This window comes from Ips typographus, linkage group LG1, assembly GCF_016097725.1.
Source record: "Ips typographus isolate SLU linkage group LG1, UJ_Ityp_2.0, whole genome shotgun sequence".
NCBI lineage: Eukaryota > Metazoa > Arthropoda > Insecta > Coleoptera > Curculionidae > Ips > Ips typographus.
Genome location: NC_138422.1, coordinates 16,853,502 through 16,877,672, shown reverse-complemented (window position 1 = coordinate 16,877,672; position 24,171 = coordinate 16,853,502). Strand labels below are relative to the sequence as shown.

The 24,171-nt window shown below is 38.0% G+C and overlaps 1 protein-coding gene across 1 annotated transcript in view; it reads left to right on the top strand.

Moving 5' to 3' along the window:
* The window catches only part of LOC145729716 (NFX1-type zinc finger-containing protein 1-like), an 81,292-nt gene that overhangs the window by 23,049 nt on the left and 34,072 nt on the right, over nt 1–24,171 (top strand). The window contains exons 11-16 of the mRNA XM_081980594.1: nt 33–198; nt 256–414; nt 463–723; nt 6,887–7,056; nt 7,159–7,406; nt 7,529–7,844. Coding sequence (XP_081836720.1) covers nt 33–198; nt 256–414; nt 463–723; nt 6,887–7,056; nt 7,159–7,406; nt 7,529–7,844 — 1,320 coding nt within the window. The remainder of the gene's footprint in view (nt 1–32; nt 199–255; nt 415–462; nt 724–6,886; nt 7,057–7,158; nt 7,407–7,528; nt 7,845–24,171) is intronic.

Sequence of the window (24,171 nt, the reverse complement as noted above, 5' to 3'; positions counted from 1 at the left end):
TAATTAGCCTTGAGTAACATTTCAATTTAAAGGCTTTACGCAGTCCAATTGTGATTGTTGAAGAGGCCGCTGAAGTTTTGGAATCTCACATTGTGGCCGCTTTGTCTAAGGAGTGTCAACACTTAATATTAATCGGGGATCACTTGCAATTGAAGCCTGGAGCTGCTTCTTACCGGATTGAAACCACCTATAAATTGGGTGCGTTCACATTTTGTGGGAAAAGAGTAATTTAACTTATATAATACATCATTTTAGGTATTAGTTTATTCGAGAGAATGGTACGCAATAATATTATGTGTCACACTTTAAATGTTCAGCATAGAATGAGACCCGAGATTTCACGACTGATTAAACCTCACATTTATCCTGACTTAATAGATCACGAAAGCACGATGCAAAGATCTCCAATATTAGGTTTGGCTTAGCACTTTAATTTTTTGTTTATAATACGTTGATTTTTAGGTATCGAAAAACCGTTATATTTTATCAATCATCAGGAAAAGGAGGAACAATGTCAAGATGCTAGCAAGAAAAATATTCACGAATCCAAGTTTCTGATTGCTCTCGCAAGACATTTGGTGTTAAATGACTACAAACCAGAGCAGATTACAATTTTAGTTGCATATTTAGGACAATTTTTCGAAATGCGACGTGAAAAAAGTTTACCTCAAAACAGACTGTTACTTCAAGATGTACGAATTTCCGTTCTCGATAATTATCAGGGTAAGTATTATTATGTTCCAAATTGCAACTTATTTACCTAGTCTATGTTCAGTGACTTCTAACTGTTGTGTCAATTTCGATCTCTTATCTCATTTCATTAGAGATCAAAGATCGAATAAAAATGTGTGTCTCATAACATCATACTACCAGCTATTTTCAGTTTGACGGTTCAACTAATGTCAGATTATTTTGACGTTTTTATCAGTTTCGTAAATAAACAGTGTGAGTTGTTTTATATAGAAGCAGTCCAAATGTCGATCTTAGCTTTAAATAACTATAAGGTAAATCAACACAGATCTATAGCATCGACGAATAAAAGTTACAAAATCATACTTAGTAGGTAAGTATGTAATTTCAGAGACATTGACTGCACTTTCTGTCACATATATAGCAAAGGTAGATATAAATTTATTTAGTAAAATAACAGGAAATAAATAAAGATAGCAGAGGATACTGCAACATATAATTGATCTTGATTAGCATTCTTCTTTTAATTAAAAAAATCTTAGTAACACCTAAATTAGGTATGTTGTATAAATATTGAGAAAATACCTAAAATTTGCGCACTTCTAATAACGACTAAACTTATGTGTGATACACTTCTATATCTGCTCGCATTGTCCAGATCAACAAAAAGCTAAAAATCCTTTTCGAGGAGCGAAGCGGAGAGGGTTTTTAGAAGGGTTGGGAAATGTAAAGCGGCTACCACCACTGTCTGGTTTGTAACCAGGAATCACACAACCAGCTATTCTCATGTTTTTTAAAAAACCGATTAAGGAAACACTCACAAAACAGAAAAAAAATTGATGCACAAAATAGCACAGTAACTACAACCAAAACAATTGTTTTCCTTAGAAACGCAGGTTAGAAATAGGAAATAGGGTTAAGATTTAGAAAAAAAAATGACATGACAGTATTGACACAAGTAAAATCTGACCTGATAATGACTGGCCCTCTTGCGGTATTTTTTTCTTCAAAGAACGTTCCTTTGGTGGCTTGAGGCTACTCTATCTCAGTTTAGTGTATTTTTAGGTTGTCTATGAACTACGAGTCACAGTCTGCTGGCTGTCATTCTACAAGGGGGGACAGCTGAACCCAGGTGTATAAAAGGTGGTTGGTTTTTTATTCTACACAGGGGAAAAACCTTTATGAAAACCATTTGACCAAGTTTCGGTTTTAAAGATGGCAGATTGCTTGGTTTTTTATTTTTGAAGGGGGAAAAATCTTAATCAAAACCCAAAGTAGTTGAATGATGTTAGAACAGCTTGTCTATCAAAATCGGAGACCAAGTAGACCACGTAAGGGATGTCACATTGTTATGATGTAACTTCACGTTAATGAGATTTCAACATTTTTAATTGTGTTAGCCCAAGGTCGTGGATTAATTGCATGAGATAATCACTAGCTCTTTATAAATAAACACTCTTGGATTTACTGTAGGAAATCAAACGAACCGTTAGTTGTATATGTACATGTGTATATTACAAAAAACAACCACAATAAAACCAATTTACCTGTGATTCGGCCAGATGATCAAGAATTAAAAAAATTTAAGTCACACACGTGCCACAACGCTCAGAACCTAGGTCAGATGTCGGCAGTTTGGGTGCTGTAGTGGTAAAGGGACCGATATCACAAAGTGGGGTGATTAAATAGGACCACAAATCGACGTTTCCCCGACAAAAATCGAAAACTAATCACGTGACTACGACACCTGATCACTCATCAGGTCACGCACCCACATTAACAACAAAATGTGCAAACGGAGCTATTAAGCGACCGGAATCGGTCTACTAGTGTAACTAGGCCAATGGACATTAAAAAACACAAACCAAACGAGTTACGGACGAAAACTCTATTTCGTACCACACACTCCCCTAAGTAACCAAAAAAAAATTAAACTTGTTTAAAAATGTGAGGTTTAAACTTGTTTAATTTTTTCAGCTGTCCCCCCTTGTAGAATGACAGCCAGCAGACGGTGACTCTAGATAAGCCTCTGAAGATCGGTGTCTAAATACACTCGAAACATGTCAGGCACATATCAACTTAATAAATACTTTGTGGAGATCGACTTTGAGTTTGCTTTCACTTTCTTATAAAAAGTGCCAGAAGCTTCTACAAGTGTCTTAAATCTTCCTAGACTTGTTTAAAATTACCAGCGGTATCTAGAACGGTTTTAAATATGTCAACGACCTTTACATGCTACTGAGAACTGGCTGAGCCCTCTAAAACTGTCTTAAACTATCCCAGAACTGTTGTAAATTGTCACAGGCTTCTAGCAACCATCTTGAAAGATTTATACACCTCTAAATGCTATTGAGAACCTTTTAAAATGTACCAGAAGCTTGTACAACTGTATTAAACTTTTCCAGAACTGTTTTAAATTTCCAGAGGCCTCTAGGACAATTTTCAAAGTTTCATTGTTTTTCATTGAGCTCTAAGTGCTATTGAGAACCTTTTAAAAAGTTCCAGAGTCCTCTAAAAGTGTCTTTAACCTTCTCACACTTGTTTAAAATTTTCATAGGCTTCTAGAACCGTTTATTAATTGAATTAGCCAAAGACCTCTAAATGCTACTGCTGATAACCTAAGTCATCCCAGAACTGTTTTAAATTGTCAAAAGCTTCTAGATCCATTAAAAAAGTGCCAGAGGCTTATAATTACGACTAAACCCCTTCTAAAAATGTCCAGAGATCTCTGCAAGTGTGGTACACCTTTTAATAATAATTGTTTAGTTCTTGGTATACAGGGTGGTCCATATTGATTGTAGGGTAATTCAAGGGTGGAAAGTACATAATAAACTTGGTGTTATATAAACTGTGGACGAAAAGTGCCCCCTAGCGGAGTTAACGCACCTTAAAGGTGAGCAACCAAAAAAACATTTTTTTATTTTTGTATACAGGGTGTTTTTTTTCTCGTTTTTAGTGAAGGGATCTCCGAAATTAGCAGAGTTACGAAGTCGGTTTAATGGGGAAAGAATTGCAGTTTTAGGGGACCAATTTAAAACCATTTTTGTTTTATAGAAAAGGTCATATAGCTTTTTACTAGATATTTAGCAAAAACCAAAAGTTGACGATTTCTTCTAATTGATCTGGGCGAGTTATTATTTGTTGTAGAAAAATTAAGTACATATGAAAGTTGTAGGTCTTTTTCCAAGCTTTAAAACGTTACCAATAAATAGATTGTTATCTCTCAAAATGGCGGACTTTTTCGTTACGACTTTGCAATTTTAACATAGTTTGCCATGAAATCGTTTATATTGATTTATTATTTGTTTGACATTGACAGCTGGCATAATTTCTCAGTTATAAGTTTCATTAAATTTTTTGTAAAGATACAAATTAAAAAAAAAACATTTTTTCCACTTAAAACGTATCTTAACGAAACTTATAACTGAGTTAAATTATGCCAGCTGTCAGTGTTAAACAAATAATAAATCAATATGAACGATTTCATGGCAAACTGTGTTAAAATTGCAAATTCGAAATAAAAGAGGCTGTAAGTCCGCCATTTTAAGAGATAACAATCTACTTATTGGTACCGTTTTAAAGCTGGGAAAAAGTCCTTTCTAAATATGCAATAAAAAAAAAGTTTATGTCGTAACTCAAAAATGACAGCTGTCAGAATAAATTTAGTTAGCCTATCTTTTTCGGGGTAAAATTGGTTTAATTTACACCGTTAGGTAGCTTGGTTCAGTACACGGGAACTAAAAGGGAGATAGGATCATATGATTGCTTCTTGATCGTTTATACCGCAATGTGTCGATCGACCGAACGACTAGACTAAACAAGGAAAATGTCAATGACAGGTATCAAAGTTGTAATAAACATTAAAACATCATCAAACAGAGCCTATCGATTATTATTTATTATTATTATTATTTATCGATTTTCTATTTGTCTACTAAAGTATGCGTGTACAGCACTCCACAGAGCAATGGTTCGTATCAAAATGCCTTGCGTATCGAACTTAAAATAGTTCGGTACACATTTCCTAGAGTACCAAACCAAAAGTGAACTAACTTAATACACCACGGTTTACACCGAAAAGTTCGGGGTAAAACGTTAGTACGCGTACCAAGTTAGTGCTGTAAACTAGACTATTATCTACAACTTAAAACTGCAATTCTTTCCCCATTTAACCGACTTCGTAACTCTGCTAGTTTCCGAGATCCCTTCACTAAAAACGAAAAAAACTCACCCTGTATATATTTATATTTACCATTTTGAAGTGGTAATTTAGGATTTTTTTATTTTTTTTTAAATAATCTGAACAAATACGGGGCCTCTCAAAAAGTTTGACAGCTTTAAATTTCTTTAAGCTGTAAATTTAGAGCGTTCTGATGGGGCACAAGTGATAGCTCATATTTTTTCCTAAGAAAAGTTTCTCTCAACATTTCTTTTCAATTTGCATAGTTTTTCAGATACTAGTCATTTTTAGACGCTAATTACATAATAAAAAAAATTGCATATGTCCAGATTATTTTAAAAAATTGAAAACAACGCCAAATATGATTACTTCAAAATGATGAACAATCATTCCAAATTTCATATTAGTTTTATTTTTGTTTATTAATTAAAGTAGAAAAACTTTTTTCTTGGTGCCCGTTAGCTCCGATAAGGGCCACTTTCTCAACCATAGTTTATATGACACCGTTGGGGTTTATTTTGTATGTGCTTTCTCTTTTTTAAATGTCCTACAATTAATTTGGACCACCCTATATAAACATAGATTGGTTGGACATTTACTATACAGGGTGTCCCATAACTATATGACTATATATATATGGGACACCCTGTCCATATATATTCTCTCGGGAGCATACAGGGGAGGTCAAAATAATACGATTTGTTCATATTAAAATTTTTCCTAAAGTCACTCCTAAGGGAGATATCGTGCCCCAAACAACTGTCTTCTAATTAACGTTTTTGGCCGTAACTTTTGAACCACTTTGTATATTGTAATGATTTTTGGGTTTAATTTATTTAATGGGTATTTTAAATAATTTTATCGAAAGAGACCATCTTTTGACATTAAAACCAGGTATCTCGTCTTAGCAGAAAGACAAGAACTAACTGGTACCTAAGACACAATTTGCTTAAACTTTGACAGCTGTCATTATTTTCAGCTGCAAACGTCATGGATACTCTTGACATTTTTATCGAAAAATCGTACTCTTTTTTTGTTTCGATAAAATGAACGGTTTTTGAGAAATCGATTTTTCATGGAACTGCTTAAAACACAATGTTATTAAAAATATTTCTTGAATTCGTTTTTTGTTTAAAATACACATGGAAACCGAAATTAATGCAGAACGAAACGAAAAAGTATGAAAGCAGAGGTGAAAAATTAATAAAATAATAATTAAAAAATAAATAAAATTAATAAAAAAATAAATAATTAAATGCTTATTCAATTAAGGAGTATTCTTCCATATCTTTCGGTATTCTACACATAAACTTAAAAATTTACATAAAAAAACTAGTTTAACGAATATTTTTAATAACATTGTGGTTTAAGCAGTTCAATGAAAAATTGATTTATCTCGAAAACCGTTTATTTTATCGAAATAAAAGAAGAGTACAATTTTTCGACAAAAATGTCAAGAGTATTCATTAATGGCGTTTGCAGCTGAAAATAATTACTATGTTTAAGCAGCTTGTGTCTTACGTTCCAGTTAGTTTCTGTCTTTCTGCTAAGACGAGATAGCTTGTTTTGAGGTCAAATAGAAGGTCTCGTTCGATAAAACATTAAAAAATCATTACAATATACAAAGTGGTTCAAAAGTTACGGCCAAAAACGTTAATTGGAAGGCAGTTCTTTGGGGCTCGATATCTCCCTTAGGAGTGACAGGAGGAAAAATGTTTATATGAACAAATCGTTTTATTTTGACTTCCCCTGTATGCTCCCGAGATGTTGTCATATAGTTATGGGACACCCTGTATAATTTATTTTAGCCCCTGGTTCTAGTTATAACCTAAAACTATAACCATTTTGATAATCAATATCGCATTCAATCACCGACATACGTTTTTACCGGTGATTGTGACGCAACAGTTAAAAGTCACTAAACAGTCTATACTAATTACTTGGGTATATTTCTAATATTAGTATGGTTCTGTAATTCCTTTTTAACGCTATTTTAATTATTCGATACAATTTTAGGTGAAGAATCGGACATCATACTTCTGTCCCTGGTTAGAAGTAACGATGTCAACAGTGCTGGGTTTATGCAAATTCAAAACAGAGTGTGTGTAGCATTATCTAGGGCTCGCGATGGTTTTTATATTATGGGAAATATGAACCTATTGTTGAAATGTAATAGTGAAAATCAGGTATAGAAACTTTAGATTTTTTTGAAGTTTTCTCATTTAATCAACAATAATTAGTATGGCTGATTAAGCAGAAATTAACTGTAAACGTTTTAACTTAATAAGATATGGGAAAAAGTCAACGACGTTTTGACAGAGCAAAATGCCATTGGCACTCATTTGTCTCTAAGGTGTCAAATTCATCGCCACAAAATCCACCAAGTGGCGAAAGCCGAAGACTTTAGTAGATTGAGCGAGGGTGGTTGCGACGTTCTTTGTGAGGCTCTTCTCTGTTGTGGCCACAATTGCAAACGTGTGTGTCATATACGGGACCGAAATCACGAGGGATACAAATGTACTGAAAATTGCACCAGGTAAACTAAAGTTGATTAAGCTTTTTATGCTTTGGCAGTAAAACAAATCTGACCACCATCATCTTCTTTTTAGTTTAGTTTAACAATCACCTGGGTGTAGTTTAACAAACAATTTTCTTTAGATTGCTTTGCAACGATGAGACTCACGTTTGCCACAAATCTTGTTACGAGACTTGTGGCCCTTGCACTTATATAGTCCGGAGGCATTTAGAGAAGTGCGGACATGACGTGGACGTTGAATGCCACGTCGATATGAACACTTACCAATGCGTGGTAAAAGTATCCACGACCCTGCCGTGTAATCATAAAACGACAAAACCTTGTCACGCCGACTCGGAAAGGTTTCGATGTCCGTTTCGTTGCGATACTCGCGTAGAACCTTGTGGACATGCGTGCGCTCGACAATGTCATATTCGGCAGGATCCCGATCATTTAGAGGTAAGTCAATTTTAACAAAAACTGATTTATTTTGTAATATTTGCCAAAAATTAACTTTACACATATTTATTTATATAAAATTTGGCAATATCAAAAAATAACACCTATCTGTTTCAAATAACAATGGCAGTTATCTGTATTGTAAATCTTACACTAATATACAGGGAGATTCAAGGTGATGGTATATTAGAAGTATCTAGAGAACAACTCAATATGTTTCACTGCAATTTGGAGTGTAGCCTAGGTTGAGTCCAAACTCTCTTTCCAAAATATTTTGGACAACGGTTTTGCCAGATCAATCGGAAAGAACACCAACTTTTGATTTTCAAATGGAACACTCTGTTTTTAATCTCATTTTGATTTCCTCGCAAGAAGGCTAGTAATTAATGTTAATACTTCTCTATACCACCTATCTTGCACCGTTTCTTAGATATTTTATTAAAATGGTGAATTAGTCCATGTATACATTTCCTATACCACCTAACTTGAACCGTTTCTGACTTATTAACAGTTTTTCCTTAAAGAGTGCATTCAATTGTAATCCATACTAATTTGAATACGGACACCTGCTTGGTTATAATGACTAGTCGATATCATAACTACAACATGTTGTGACAGATATTTGTCAAATTCAACACTGGTTCAAACTTAGCACAAGCAGGTGTCCGTATTCAGATTAGTATGGATGGAGTACGATTTTATCCGCACTTTAAGGAAAAACTGTTGATAACTCAGAAACGGTTTAAGTTAGGTATAGGAAGAGTATACATAGAGTTGTTCTAAATTGAATGTTCTTTTATTACAAAACATAATACATTGGTGGCTGCATTTAAAAAAACCAACTTCTGGCAGTTTTTCTATTTATCAGACTTAAAGGTATCTATTGTATTATATCTATACTTAAAGGTAAATATTGACCACCCTGTAGGTTTTTTCATTTTCAGTTTTTGAAATTTTCAACCTTGTGGTATTGTCTAACTGAGAACAAAAGGTCACATAAGCAAACCTTTCAGAACTTGAGAATTTAATTAATGTTTAGACTACCGTTTTGCTGACAAATTCACCATTTTTATGAAATATGAGAAACGGTGCAAGATAGGTATAGGGAAGTATCAACATTAATCACTAGCCTTCTTGCGAGGAATTCAAAAATGAGATTAAAAACAGGGTGTTCCATTTGAAAATCAAAAGTTGGTGTTCTTTCCGACTGATCTGGTAATACCGCAAAGTTCAAAATATTTTAGATAGAGAGTTTGGACCCAACCTAGGCTATAGTCAAAATTTTACCCTTTGAGAATGACGTCAAGCAGGTGAAAAAACCCGCATGTCTGGAACTAGATCACAAATTTTAACCTACAAATGCTTTGAAAAATTAGTGCGTTCGGAAGTGACTGATGATCACAGTGGCTTGAAAATCACATGATCATGAGAGTTTCAGTTTAATCGTCATTCATTCAGTGAATAGGTGTGCTTGCACTCACTTAAAGATCTCTTTTACTCCTAATAACATAATATATTATTAATGTTCATGGATTTTGTGCTGTGTTAGTGTGCTTTGCACAATAAAGCGAAAATAGTAATTTGGCATACCAACATTACCAACTTCTTTGTTTTGACGGACTGGTGAAATAGGAGTCGTCAGCTGGAATTCCAGCCTTTTTCATTCGGCATAGGGTGGCACTACTCACTTTTAAAGCTTGTGATGCTCTATCATACACATTGGAATAATCAATTGGGATGACATCTGGAAACTGTTTCTTTTTGTACTCCAAAAAAAGCAGCACATTTAGAAGTAGCATTTAGGCTTGCTCATTGTGATATATACAGGGTGTCCCGCGAGGTAAGGGACAAAATTTCACTACGTGTTCTTTAGGTAAATTCGAGTCAAAAATGTTCTATGAACATGGGTCCGCGAATGCTTCCTTACCAAGATATGATTTTTTTAAGTTTAATAGTTTTATTGTGTTGAAAAGTACAATAACCTCACAAAAATATTTTTTTACAAAAAAAATTAATACCTCTTGGAAAATAACTGTTTATAATAATTGTTCAAAGTGCCCATTTTTCCATTGTAAGCATAGTCTAGCCCTTTTAATAATGTGGATGAGATCCATTGTAGTTTTTGGTACAAAATCACTATTAAATTTAAAAAATCATATCTCGGTAAGGAAGCATTTGCGGACCCATGTTCATAGAACATTTTTGACTCGCATTCACCTAAAGAACACGTAGTGAAATTTTGTCCCTTACCTCGCGGGACACCCTGTATATATATTGTTACGGTTTGGGCCTACTATACTCGAGTCAGGATGAAACCGATGCGCCGTAATATCTGGCCGGGCGCGTATTAAAGTAGGCCACAGTTAGGAAGCGCCACACCTGGAAGATTCGAAGCAAATCGCGAAGCGTTTCGCGGTCATTCTAGAACGTGGTTTGTGAATATAAAAGAAGCGGCGTCGACAACGAAGTAGAGTAGTGTAGTAGTGAATTTGGGAACGCGGTAAAGTTTAAATAGCGGAGTAATTGTGGAATTGTAGTAGTGTTTTTAGTAGCTGTGTTAATTATTGTACGGAGTGTTTTGAAGTGCAATAAATTTATTAATTGTTGAGTTAAACTGACTTTGTGTGAACCCACGGGAAAATCGTAACAATTGGTGTCAGAAGTGCGATCAGACTTTAGTGCGACGTGAATTGGAACTAAACTTCGGGTTAGAGACTTGTATTCAGAACCGGACTAGAGATTTTCGGAACAGTGGTGTGTTAAATTTATTTTATTCCAATAACAAGACGTCAAAGTGCAAACATGGAGGCCCAATTTGCAGCTATTATGGCAATGCTTGAAAAACAAGAAGAGAAACAAGAAAGAATTCGACAACAAGACAAGGAAGAACAAGAAAGGATTCGACAACAAGAGAAGGAAGAACAAGAAAGGATTCGACAACAACAAGAAAGAATGCTACAACAAGATATAGAAATGCGTCAAGAAGATAGAGAGCGGCAAGAAAAGCGTAATGAAGAAATATTGAACGTTCTAGCACGGAACAAGACAGAAATCCAAGAGTATGTATCCGATAGTCTCAAAAAGATGGAGTATGACGTTCAGGTAAAATTAAATGATGCTCGGGAGGACATTAACAAAATTCAGAACGATGTTCGGGAGGACATGAATAAAATTCAGAACGATGTTCGGGAGGACATTAATAAAATTCAGAATAATGTCGAGATAAAGCTACGCGACTTAGAGCGGAAAATTGACAGCAGAGGAGCCAGCTCTACAGTGATCACCGGAAACAAGATCAAGCCTCCCACATACGACGGTCAAACTTCATGGGCAACGTACCAACTCCAATTTGAGGCCGCTGCAAATGCAAATAGATGGAGTAACGAGGAAATGGCTGTAGCACTGGTGGTGGCATTACGAGGACCTGCATTGGAGCTGTTACAGACTCTGCCTATCGCCCAACGAAGCAACTATGAAGCATTAGTAGCTGCATTAGAACGTCGTTATGGGGATCAACATAAGAAAGGACTGTATCGAACGCAATTAATGGCAAGACAGCAGAAAACTGGTGAAAATCTAGAAGAGTTTGAAACCGAAATTCGTCGCCTTGTGCATCTGGCTTACCCAGCCGTCCCGGATGAAATCCAAGAAGAACTTGTGGCACAGTATTTTGTAGATGGGATTCGAGATCTGGAGGTAAAGTAAAGAAATGGCTGAAGATGTTCAAAGGGAGCAACAACAGCGAATTACTGGTTCGAGCGCTGGAAATTGAAGCTGCGTGCAATGACTTTCAGCCAGAGACTATTCAAGAGGAGAGAGAACCGCCAGCCGATCATGCTGCTACACCAATGAATAAAATTGAATCAATGTTCGGCCAAATAGTGCAACAAATGGCAGCATTAGGAGATATTCAGTCCACACAATTAGACCGATCACGTCCGATCACGAGAGTGGAGTGTTATCGATGCGGACGTACGGGACACATTAGAAGGAATTGCAGACGGCGGTCTTGTTCTCCAAACCCACAGTGTCGACGAAATCAGGACATCAGAACAAATCACCGGAACTCCTCTGTTAAAAGAAATATTACATGTTATATTTGTGGACGTAAAGGACATTACCAATGGAATTGCAGACAGCAGTCTCGTTTACCGGCCCCGCAGAACTGGCGTAACCAGGAGCAGGAAATGAAGAACCCGGAAGGACATTTACCGCGATATGTAGAGGATCGTCAAGCTTTGGATAGTGACTTAAGGTATCGGAAAGGACAAATTCATAATGGTTGGAGGATTGGTCAAATCGCGAAGGTGACAGATAAAGGGGCTACAAAAAGAATGAAGAGCTGCGTTTCTAAGGAGGACATAATAAAAGGACAGCGCTCAGACTCTGATTTGAAAGTAATCAGAAGATGGTTGGAGAAGGATTTGAAACCGGATTGGCAACAGATTTCCAGATATGGACCAACAGTAAGGGGTTACTGGTTGCAGTGGAATTCGCTTCGACTGCGAGATGACTTAATTACTCGCAAATGGGAAAGTCCAGACGGAAAACGCTTTGTTTACCAAACAATAGTGCCCAATTCCTGCAAAGAGAATGTGCTGCGAGAACTACATGACAGTCGCAGAGGAGGACACTTTGGAGGAAACCAGACTTTGGCTAGAATAAGGGATCGATTCTACTGGATTAACTTCAGAAAGGACGTTGAGGAATGGTGTAAACGGTGTGACCAGTGTTCGTTACAGAAGGGATCCATCACAATTCGGGAACTTGAGAGAGAGAAGATGAAACCAAACAACGACCGTATGAAGATGACACTGGACCACAGACCAACTGGTGGCAATTATAAGAAAGGTGATGCTGTGTGGATGTTTCAATCCAGGAGGAGCAAAGGATTAAGTCAAAGATGGCAACGACACTGGGAGGGACCTTACCATGTGGTAAAAAGGTTAAATGACGTCGCGTACAGAGTCCAACGCAGCCCCAAAGGCAAGATGAAAATTGTCCATCTGGACAGACTCAAGAGATACCAGGGATTAGATGAAGCGGATCGGGACGATCAGCTTTAAGAGGGGGGCAGTGTTACGGTTTGGGCCTACTATACTCGAGTCAGGATGAAACCGATGCGCCGTAATATCTGGCCGGGCGCGTATTAAAGTAAGCCACAGTTAGGAAGCGCCACACCTGGAAGATTCGAAGCAAATCGCGAAGCGTTTCGCGGTCATTCTAGAACGTGGTTTGTGAATATAAAAGAAGCGGCGTCGACAACGAAGTAGAGTAGTGTAGTAGTGTAGTAGTGAATTTGGGAACGCGGTAAAGTTTAAATAGCGGAGTAATTGTGGAATTGTAGTAGTGTTTTTAGTAGCTGTGTTAATTATTGTACGGAGTGTTTTGAAGTGCAATAAATTTATTAATTGTTGAGTTAAACTGACTTTGTGTGAACCCACGGGAAAATCGTAACAATATATACAGGGTGGCGCAACGAAAACGAAACAGCGACGTTTTCAGCCACCCGGTATATTGTTTCGAAAAACGCTCGGACACGTCAATGTTATTTTCGAGGGGGAAACATTTTTAGACTATAAAGGGGTTCCTACCTGTCACACTCTGGTCAGGGCGGAATCCACCCCCAAAATCTTAAATGGAATGATAGGTCGAGTTACACATCATTTGATAGGTCTTTCGATTCTCTTTACAAAAATACCTGGTTTAAGGACTTTTACTTCAGCGGTTCTCAAACAACAGACTATTTTATTAATTTACACATTTTATTGGAAGAAATATTTTTTACCTCGCCGCAGCAAAAAAATGACCATTGCAAACCTTCTTTATGGTTCCACTAACAAAACAAAACAGTATCGTTGGTATTTCAAATCCAAATAAAAATAGACGACGAGTAACAAAGCCTCTCAGTCAGATACCAGTTAAACTTTGAGTGAAGTTTAGGTATTGCTTATTGTATTGTTACGGTCTGGACCTACTATGCTCGATAGTTCTTAACAAGCGCTCGATTCGGGATGAAACCAATGCGCCGTAATATCTGGCCGGGCGCGTATTAAAGTAGGCCACAGTTAGGAAGCGCCGGACCTGGAACAATCGTTAATATTCGACGTAAATCGCGAAGCGTTTCGCGGTCATTCTAGAACGTGGTTTGCGAATATAAAAGACGCGGTGTAAACCGCGGGAGTAGTGAATTTGGGAACGCGGTTAAGTTTAAATAGCGAAGTAATTGTGGAATTGTAGTAGTGTTTTTAGTAGCTGTGTTAATTATTGTACGGAGTGTTTTAACGTGTTAATAAATTTATTAATTGTTCAGTTAAATTGACTTTGTGTGAACCCACGGGAAAATCGTAACAATTGGTGTCAGAAGTGCGATCAGACTTTAGTGCGACGTGAATTGGATCTAAACTTCGGGTTAGAGACTTGTGTTCAGAACCGGACTAGAGATTTTCGGAACAGTGGTGTGTTAAATTTATTTTATGCCAATAACAAGACGTCAAAGTGCAAACATGGAGGCCCAACTTGCAGCTATTATGGCAATGCTTGGAAAACAAGAAGAGATTCGACAACAAGACAAAGAAGAACAAGAAAGGATTCGACAAGAACAAGAAAGGATTCGACAACAAGACAAGGAAGAACAAGAAAGGATTCGACAAGAACAAGAAAGGATTCGACAACAAGAGAAGGAAGAACAAGAAAGGATTCGACAACAAGAAAAGGAAGAACAAGAAAGGATTCGACAACAAGAAAAGGAAGAACAAGAAAGAATTCGACAACAAGACAAAGAAGAAAAAGAAAGAATGAGACAACAAGATATAGAAATGCAAGAAAAACGTAACGTAGAAATATTGAACGGTCTAGCGGGGACCAAAACAGAAATCCAAGAGTATGTAACCCATAGTCTTAAAAAGATGGAGTGTGATGTTGAGGAAAAATTAAAGGATGTTCGGGAAGACATTAATGATGTTCGGGACGACATTAGTAAAATTCAGATTGATGTTCGGGAGGACATTAATAAAATTCAGAATGATGTTGAGATAAAGCTACGCGACTTAGAGCAGAAAATTGACAGCAGAGGAGCCAGCTCTACAGTGATCACCGGAAACGGGCTCAACAAGATCAAGCCTCCCACATACGACGGTCAAACTTCATGGGCAACGTACCAACTCCAATTTGAGGCCGCTGCAAATGCAAATAGATGGAGTAACGAGGAAAAGGCTGTAGCACTGGTGGTGGCATTACGAGGACCAGCATTGGAGCTGTTACAGACTCTGCCTATCGCCCAACAAAGCAACTATGACGCATTAGTAGCTGCATTAGAACGACGTTATGGGGATCAGCATAGGAAAGGAGTGTACCAAACACAATTAAAGGCAAGACTGCAGAAAACTGGTGAAAATTTACAAGAGTTTGAGGCCGAAATTCGTCGCCTTGTGCATCTGGCTTACCCAGCCGTCCCGGATGAAATCCAAGAAGAACTTGTGGCACAGTGTTTTGTAGATGGGATTCGAGATCTGGAAGTAAAGAAAATGCTGAAGGTGTTCAAAGGAAGCAACAGCAGCGAATTACTAGTTCGAGCGCTGGAAGTTGAAGCTGCGTGCAATGACTTAAAGCCAAGGATCAGGGCCGTGACTATTCAAGAGGAGAGAGAACCGCCAGCCGATCATGCTGCTACACCAATGAATGAAATTAAATCAATGTTCGGCCAATTAGTGCAACAAGTGGCAGCATTAGGAAATGGTCTTTCCACACAGTTAGAACGATCACGCCCGATCACGAGAGTGGAGTGTTATCGATGCGGACGTACGGGACACATGAAACGAGATTGTCGAGTAAGGATACCGTCCCGCTCTCCAACGAGGGACGTACAACCATCCAGAAGGGACCAGGAAAACTCCCACTAGTCAACATTACGGGGCGAATGTTGACTAGCGAAAACAAAGCCCCCAGAATTATCTCCATCAGAAGCCTGGGTAGATCAATGGGAAGCCTGAACGTAGATGGAAAGGTGGATGCGATGAACGTTACTTTTACTTTGGATACCGGTGCGGCAGTATCTTTGATCCGGTCAAACCTTGTGGATAAAAGTCAAGTTAAGCCTTTACGAAGAAGTATTCTCCTGCGCACTGTGACTGGAGAATCGGCTAAAGTTTTAGAAGAAATAACAGTCAAGATTTGCCTTGGAAGGATTACGTTTTACCACACTGTGTTAGTAGCGGATATTGAAGATGAATTTATTCTGGGAATGGACCTGATTCGTCAACATGGATTTTCTTTTGATCCCGAGCAAAATATCCTAAGGTTTGGAAGTGAAGAGTTCATCCTGTCAACCAGTCACCGCTGTGAGTCACCCATTAATGTTTTGGCATCTCAGACAGTAAAAATAAGCGGCAATTCCGAGCAAATAATTATTGGACAATTGGAGCAGAATTCTGGGAGCTGTGTTGGACTTTGGAAACCCGGACCGACCAGGAAGATGCCTCATTGGGAAATCACTTGTAAATGGAGGAAGTGAAGTCCCAATAAGAGTTGCAAACATTTTTCCAGACGACGTCAAAATCAACAAAGGCGAAATTATTGCGGTATTCGAGCCTGTAGTCAAAATAACCAATTGCGATGGGTTACCAGAACAGGAGCAGCAGTTGGGGGAAAACAAGCTCTTAAATGAACTTGAAAAGACCTGGAAACATCTGTCAACACCACAACTGAAGAAGGCTCGGAAACTGATTTTGGACCATGGTAGCATATTTGGAACACCGAACAATATGGGAAAAACTACCATTGTAAAACACCGAATTAACACCGGCAATGCACAACCGATTCGACAACCACCTAGGAGACTACCAATAGCCAAACAACAGGAAGTGCAGGAATTAGTGGACAGGATGCTTGACGACGGAGTTATAGAAGAATCCTGCAGCCCTTGGTCATCACCTGTTGTTCTGGTCACTAAGAAAGATGGATCAAGCAGATTTTGTGTAGATTACCGAAAACTGAATGACGTGACCAAAAAGGACAGCTATCCACTTCCCCGTATCGACGACACACTGACGACTTTGGCAGGATCCTGTTGGTTTTCTACTTTAGATTTGAAGAGTGGGTACTGGCAAGTTGGCATTGAGGAGCAAGATAAGGAGAAGACTGCTTTTTCTGCTGGAAATGGGCTGTACCAATTCAATGTGATGCCCTTCGGACTTTGTAATGCTCCTGCTCCGTTTGAAAGACTAATGGAAATTGTGCTTCGTGGCCTTAACTGGAAGACTTGCTTGGTTTATCTGGACGATATCATGGTGATGGGAAAAACTTTTGAAGAACATCTGGACAACTTGCAAGAAGTATTTGCTAGAATAGGTGGTGCCCATCTTCGATTGAACGCCAAAAAGTGTTGGTTCTTCCAAAAGCAAGTCGAATTCCTTGGGCATGTGGTGACGGTCGACGGAATCCAGACGGACGACAAGAAGATCCAAGCAATTAGAGAATGGCCAGTACCAAAGGATAAACACGAACTCAGAAGCTTTCTAGGACTTGCCACCTACTACAGACGGTTTGTGGAAGGATTTGCCAACATCGCAGCTCCGCTACATCAACTTACTGAGGACAAAACACCCTACTGTTGGAATACCCAATGTGATCAGGCGTTCAGAAGATTAAACATCACTTTGCTCCAGTCCCATCCTCAGTTATCCACAACCAAAAGGAAAGTTCATTTTAGACACAGATGCCGTAATTCTGGTATTGGAGCTGTATTGTCTCAAGTCCAAAACGGAGAAGAACATGTCATAGAATACTTCAGTAGGAAACTTACCAAAGCAGAACGGAACTACTGCGTAACGAGAAAAGAGCTACTGGCAATAGTAAAATCAGTCGATCACTTTCACAAGTACTTGTACGGACAGGAATTTTTGATAAGGACTGACCATGCGGCACTCAAGTGGCTCCTCGGAATGAAACAACCGGAAGGACAAGTAGCAAGATGGCTTGAAAAACTCCAGCAGTATAATTTCAACATCAAGCATCGACCCGGAAAGCTGCATAATAACGCAGATGCTCTATCAAGAAGACCTTGCGCCGAAGAATGCAAACATTGCCAGAAAGCGGAACAACGTGAGGGAGTTGTGTCCATCGGAATGGTTCAGCTGAAGACCGATGATGAATGGAGTCCCGATGAGATCAGGAAGGATCAACTAGAAGACAGCGACATAGGCCCATTGTTGTTGAGAAAGGAACAAAGCGAGCCAAGACCAACATGGCAAGAAATCTCTAGCAAAGGCCTGACGTTCAAAGCACTTTGGGCTCAGTGGGACTCGCTTGTGGTTGAAGGCGGCTTGCTAAAAAGAGCTTGGGAGAGTGCCGATGGAAAAGAGATAAGGAAGCAGCTGGTAGTTCCCAGAGGAAGGGTCGACCACGTACTGGAGGAAATGCACAATGGAAAGACTGGTGCTCATTTGGGAGTAAATAAGACTTTGGACAAAATCCGGCAACGCTTTTACTGGGTGAACTACTGCCAAGACGTGAAATCATGGTGTCGACAATGTTCCATTTGTGCAGCTAGCCACGGACCACAGACGAGATCCCGGGGACCTATGAGGCAGTACAACGTAGGATTGCCGTTCGAACGTTTAGCCATAGACGTTGCTGGGCCTTTTCCTGAGACCAACAGAGGCAACAAGTACATTCTTGTTGCCATGGATTACTTTAGCAAATGGCCTGAGGTGTTTGCGATTCCAAATCAAGAAGCCAGCACAGTCGCTGATATTCTCGTCGAAAATGTCTTCAGTAGATTTGGTGTGCCGTTGGAGTTACACTCTGATCAGGGACGAAACTTTGAGTCCAAGCTCTTTCAGAGGCTCTGTGACCTGCTAGGCATTAGGAAGACCCGAACAACGCCGCTTCATCCTCAGTCGGATGGCATGGTCGAGAGATTTAATAAGACCATAGAGCAACATCTCTCAAAGGTTGTTGATCAGCATCAGAAAGATTGGGACCAGCATATTCCGCTCTTCTTGATGGCTTATAGAGCAGCAGTCCACAACTCAACGGGACAGTCACCATCTAAAGTTCTGTTTGGTCGAGAACTGCGACTTCCATGTGATGTGGTGTTCGGATCTCCAACAGGCGAAAGCACAAACATTGAGAACTACGTTGACGAGTTGCAAGACAGATTACTGAACGTCCATGATCTGGTCAGGGAAAGTCTGAATCTAACTAGCGACAAGATGAAAGCTCGTTATGATCTGAGGGCCAATTCGGGACGGTTCCAGAAGGATGACAAAGTTTGGTTGTTTAACCCTCAGAGGAAGAAAGGCAAATCACCAAAATTAACACCTGTTTGGGAGGGACCTTACAATGTGGTAAAAAGGTTAAACGATGTCGTGTACAGAGTCCAACGCAGCCCCAAAGCCAAGATGAAAATTGTCCATCTGGACAGACTAAAGAAATACTACGGATTAGATGAAGCGGATAGGGACGATCAGCTTTAAGAGGGGGGCAGTGTTACGGTCTGGACCTACTATGCTCGATAGTTCTTAACAAGCGCTCGCTTCGGGATGAAACCGATGCGCCGTAATATCTGGCCGGGCGCGTATTAAAGTAGGCCACAGTTAGGAAGCGCCGGACCTGGAACAATCGTTAATATTCGACGTAAATCGCGAAGCGTTTCGCGGTCATTCTAGAACGTGGTTTGCGAATATAAAAGACGCGGTGTAAACCGCGGGAGTAGTGAATTTGGGAACGCGGTTAAGTTTAAATAGCGAAGTAATTGTGGAATTGTAGTAGTGTTTTTAGTAGCTGTGTTAATTATTGTACGGAGTGTTTTAACGTGTTAATAAATTTATTAATTGTTCAGTTAAATTGACTTTGTGTGAACCCACGGGAAAATCGTAACAGTATTTTGATTTTTAAAGAAAGTAATAAAAATGGTTTATACCCTGCAAGAAAGAATCCAAATCGTTGAGCTGTTTTTTTTAAATAACCAAAATGCTCTTCGGACAGCTGAGCTCTTCAACGAACGTGGAGAAAATAGAAATGTGCAAAGGAAGTATGTTTTAGAACTGATTGCAAAATTCAGGGAAACAGGATCAGTGGCTAATAAGAAAAGAAATGTTCAAAGGCCAGTAAGGAACGAAGTTACACAAGTTGCGGTTTTGGGACACGCTATTATGGATCCTAGGCTAAGCACCCGGCAATTAGCACTTGTGTCTGGTATTAATCGCCGAAGTGTACAAAGAATACTAAAAAGTAATCATTTTCACCCGTATAAAATAAAGCTGGTGCAGGAGCTCAATGAAGATGATTATGACAGACGCTTAGAGTTCTGTGAAACAGTAAGTGAAAGAGCATCAAATAATCCGAATTTTGTATTTAATACTTGTTTCTCGGATGAATGTTCATTTTTCTTAAATGGCACTGTAAACCGACATAACTGCCGTTATTGGTCTGACAGCAATCCACGAATTTACCGCGAAACACATACGCAATATCCACAAAAATTAAACGTTTGGTGTGGTGTCTTCGGAAACCATATCGTTGGACCATTTTTCATCGATGGCAATCTTGATGGGGACATGTACCTTAGACTATTGCAAGAAAGTATCAATCCAGAACTAACAAATATCATTGCAAATGATAATAATCTTCAATACGTCGAAGATGAGGTGATATTTCAGCAGGATGGAGCACCTCCGCATTATGCAATGGCTGTCCGCAATTATTTGAACGAGGTATACCCTGGTCGCTGGATTGGACGGAGAGGCACTATCGAATGGCCTGCACGATCACCAGATTTGTCACCTTTAGATTTCTTTCTTTGGGGTCATATTAAAAGTAAAATCTACGCTACCGAGCCAGCTTCACTAGAAGAATTACGTCAACGAATAACTTTTGAATTCCAACAGATAACTCCTGAAATGTTATCCAACGTGCGTGAACGATTTGTACAAAATCTGTATTATTGTATGGAAGTTAATGGAGGACATTTTCAGCATCTGTTGGACTAGGTTTAAGTTACGTTTGTAATTAACTTCTTTTAAATTACGATTGCTAATTGTAAATATTTTTCATTAAAAACCTAATTTTACGTCATGAAGATTCAAGATAGTGGCTGGTAGATATTTTGTTCTTCTTTGGACGAGTCTTTGGATCATTTACTTTTGATAAATTACTTGGTATATGGTAAATAACATTAATAATCATTAATAAACTAGCTTTGTTACTCGTCGTCTATTTTTATTTGGATTTGAAATACCAACGATACTGTTTTGTTTTGTTAGTGGAACCATAAAGAAGGTTTGCAATGGTCATTTTTTTGCTGCGGCGAGGTAAAAAATATTTCTTCCAATAAAATGGGTAAATTAATAAAATAGTCTGTTGTTTGAGAACCGCTGAAGTAAAAGTCCTTAAACCAGGTATTTTTGTAAAGAGAATCGAAAGACCTATCAAATGATGTGTAACTCGACCTATCATTCCATTTAAGATTTTGGGGGTGGATTCCGCCCTGACCAGAGTGTGACAGGTAGGAACCCCTTTATAGTCTAAAAATGTTTCCCCCTCGAAAATAACATTGACGTGTCCGAGCGTTTTTCGAAACAATATACCGGGTGGCTGAAAACGTCGCTGTTTCGTTTTCGTTGCGCCACCCTGTATATCAAAGTGACAGTAAATGTCAACGTTTTTAATTTGACAGGATGACAAAATTAACAACGTGCCTTTTTTGCTAAAATTGTTTATTTCATATGTTTGATATGCGAGAAACAAAGATGTAAAAAGATGACGTCATTTTCAAAAGGTAAAAATTCTAAAAAAAAAAATTCTCATTCTAATAAAACAAGATGGCCTATGTTACTACAGCTTAAAACTCAGGTTAATACTTTCGCCAAAATACGCCTAACAACTCCACCGGTCCTAGCCTAGCTGTTTATACAGGGTGAGTTTTGTTTTTCGATTTTAGTGATGGGATATCAGAAACTAGCAGAGTTACGAAGTCGGTTAAATGGGAAAAGAATTGCAATTTTACGGGACCAATTTAAAACCATTTTTGTTTTATAGAAAAAGGTCATAGCTTACTATTGTATGGTTTAAAACCAAGGGATTCCTGTAAGGAATATTTTATTTCCGACAAGATCTTGACATTGCCTTGCCTTTTTGTTTTGGAGACTGCCTGTCTGATGCATAAGAAACACTTCAGCTCAATCTACGCATCAGTCGATGGCCGGAGACAACGCTGTTATACTATACCTCTTCCAATTCCATCAAGCACACTCGCTTGGAGATCCATACTGTATCTGTCTGGAAGAATATTTAATGTTATGCCCATTGAACTGAGAAGATTATCTTCTCTTCCTCAGTTTAGAAAAAAGCTGAAGTCGTTTCTGACGGCCCATGCATTTTACTCTATAGCGGAATATTTCGAGTACGGTACGGCTTCGGGTCGGATTTAGGCCAGGGCCTGCTTGGCATCTTTGTTGAATTCCGTATGTCTGTTGTGGGTTATGTCTTAATACCATTATTCATGTCCTGTTTATGCCATGTTAAATGTAATTTTATCTGATTCTGCGCATTGTGACCTTTAATTATAAAGTATTTACATTTTTGTTTTGAAGTTGATGTTGAGTAGTAGATAGTTATATTGTGCTATGCTTGTTTGTATATAATTTTATATTATGTTCTTAATTATTATTGTGGCTTTGTCAATAAGAACAGTGTATCTTCCGACAATAAAGCATAATTTGATTGATTGATTGATTGATACTAGATATTTAGCAAAAACCAAATTTTGACGGTTTCTGTTAATTGATCTGGGTGAGTTATTATTTGTTGTAGAAAAATTTAACTAATTTTAACTAATTTTTTTTGTCAGCTGTCATTTTTGAGTTACGACATAAAGTTACTTTTTTTTAAATGGGAAGCATAGCTTACAGCCTTTTTCGTTTCGAATTTGCAATTTTAACATAGTTTGCCATGAAATCGTTTATATTGATTTATTATTTGTTTGATACTAACAGCTGGTATAACTTAACTCAGTTATAAGTTTCATTTCATTATGGAGTACTTACAGCTTTCAAATCTGAAATACTAAATACAAATGGAATTCTAATGGAATTAGAATTATTATTTAATTAAATTTATTATTAATTATATTTTTAATTTTATTAATTAGCCACTAATTCCGTTCTAACAAGATGCAACTCATGCATTGACAATAATGGCGGCGTTTTTGAACATTTTTTTCTTAAACCATTTACTGCTCAAACTATTTGAGTTAAATTATGCCAGCTGTCAGTGTCAAACAAATAATAAATGAATATGAAAGATTTCATGGCAAACTATGTTAAAATTGCAAATTCAAAACGAAAAAACTGTAAGTCCGCCATTTTGAAAGATAACAATCTACTTATTGGTACTTTTTTAAAGCTTGTAAAAAGACCTTTCTAATTATGCAATAACCGTCTATGCTTTCCATTTAAAAAAAGTAACTTTATGTCGTAACTCAAAAATGACAGCTGTCAGAAAAAAATCAGTTAGCCTATCTTTTTCGGGGTAAAATTGTCTACAACTTTCGTATTTACTTAATTTTTCTACAAATACTAACTCGCCCAGATCAATTAAAAGAAATCGTCAAAATTTGGTTTTTGCTAAATATCTGATAAGTTTCTATAAAACAAAAATGGTTTTAAATTGGTCCCCTAAACCTGCACATCTTTCCCCATTTAACCGACTTCGTAACTGCTAGTTTCCGAGATCCCTTCACTAAAAACAAAAAAAAAACTCACCCTGTATATTTTTCTACGACCCCTATAAAAAATTACATTTTTCTCCATCATTTGAGAGATGAAAGTATCACTTTCACTACCTAGGGAGAGAGACCAGAGACATTGAAAGTATTTTCCTTCCATGGGAGGAAAAGTGCCACCAGTAAAAGTCACGATTTCTAAAGACAGTTTGTCACTTTCTTGACAAATTGACAAACATATCTTTAGTAACAACACCTTCTTTTTCAGCCAGGTATTAACATAGTAACGGGTGTTCAATAATTGTTATTAACAACATTGGTCGTAGAAAAAAATAGATGCGCAACTATGGAGTAAACTGCTTTTTGCACCCTTAAACTTTGAAAACCTCCGCTTTGCGTCGGGTCTCGAATTTTTCGCGGGAGCAAAAGTTGCACTTTCCTCTCTAGTTGCGCCAATAACTATTTTAGGCTTCCATGGATTCGAGGGAATTCGGGAATTCTCCCTTAAACTTCAAACTATATGACATAAATCTTTCTCTCTCTCCCACAAACAGCTGAACTAGGACGACGTTCAAGAACATAAACAACCAAAATACGCGATAA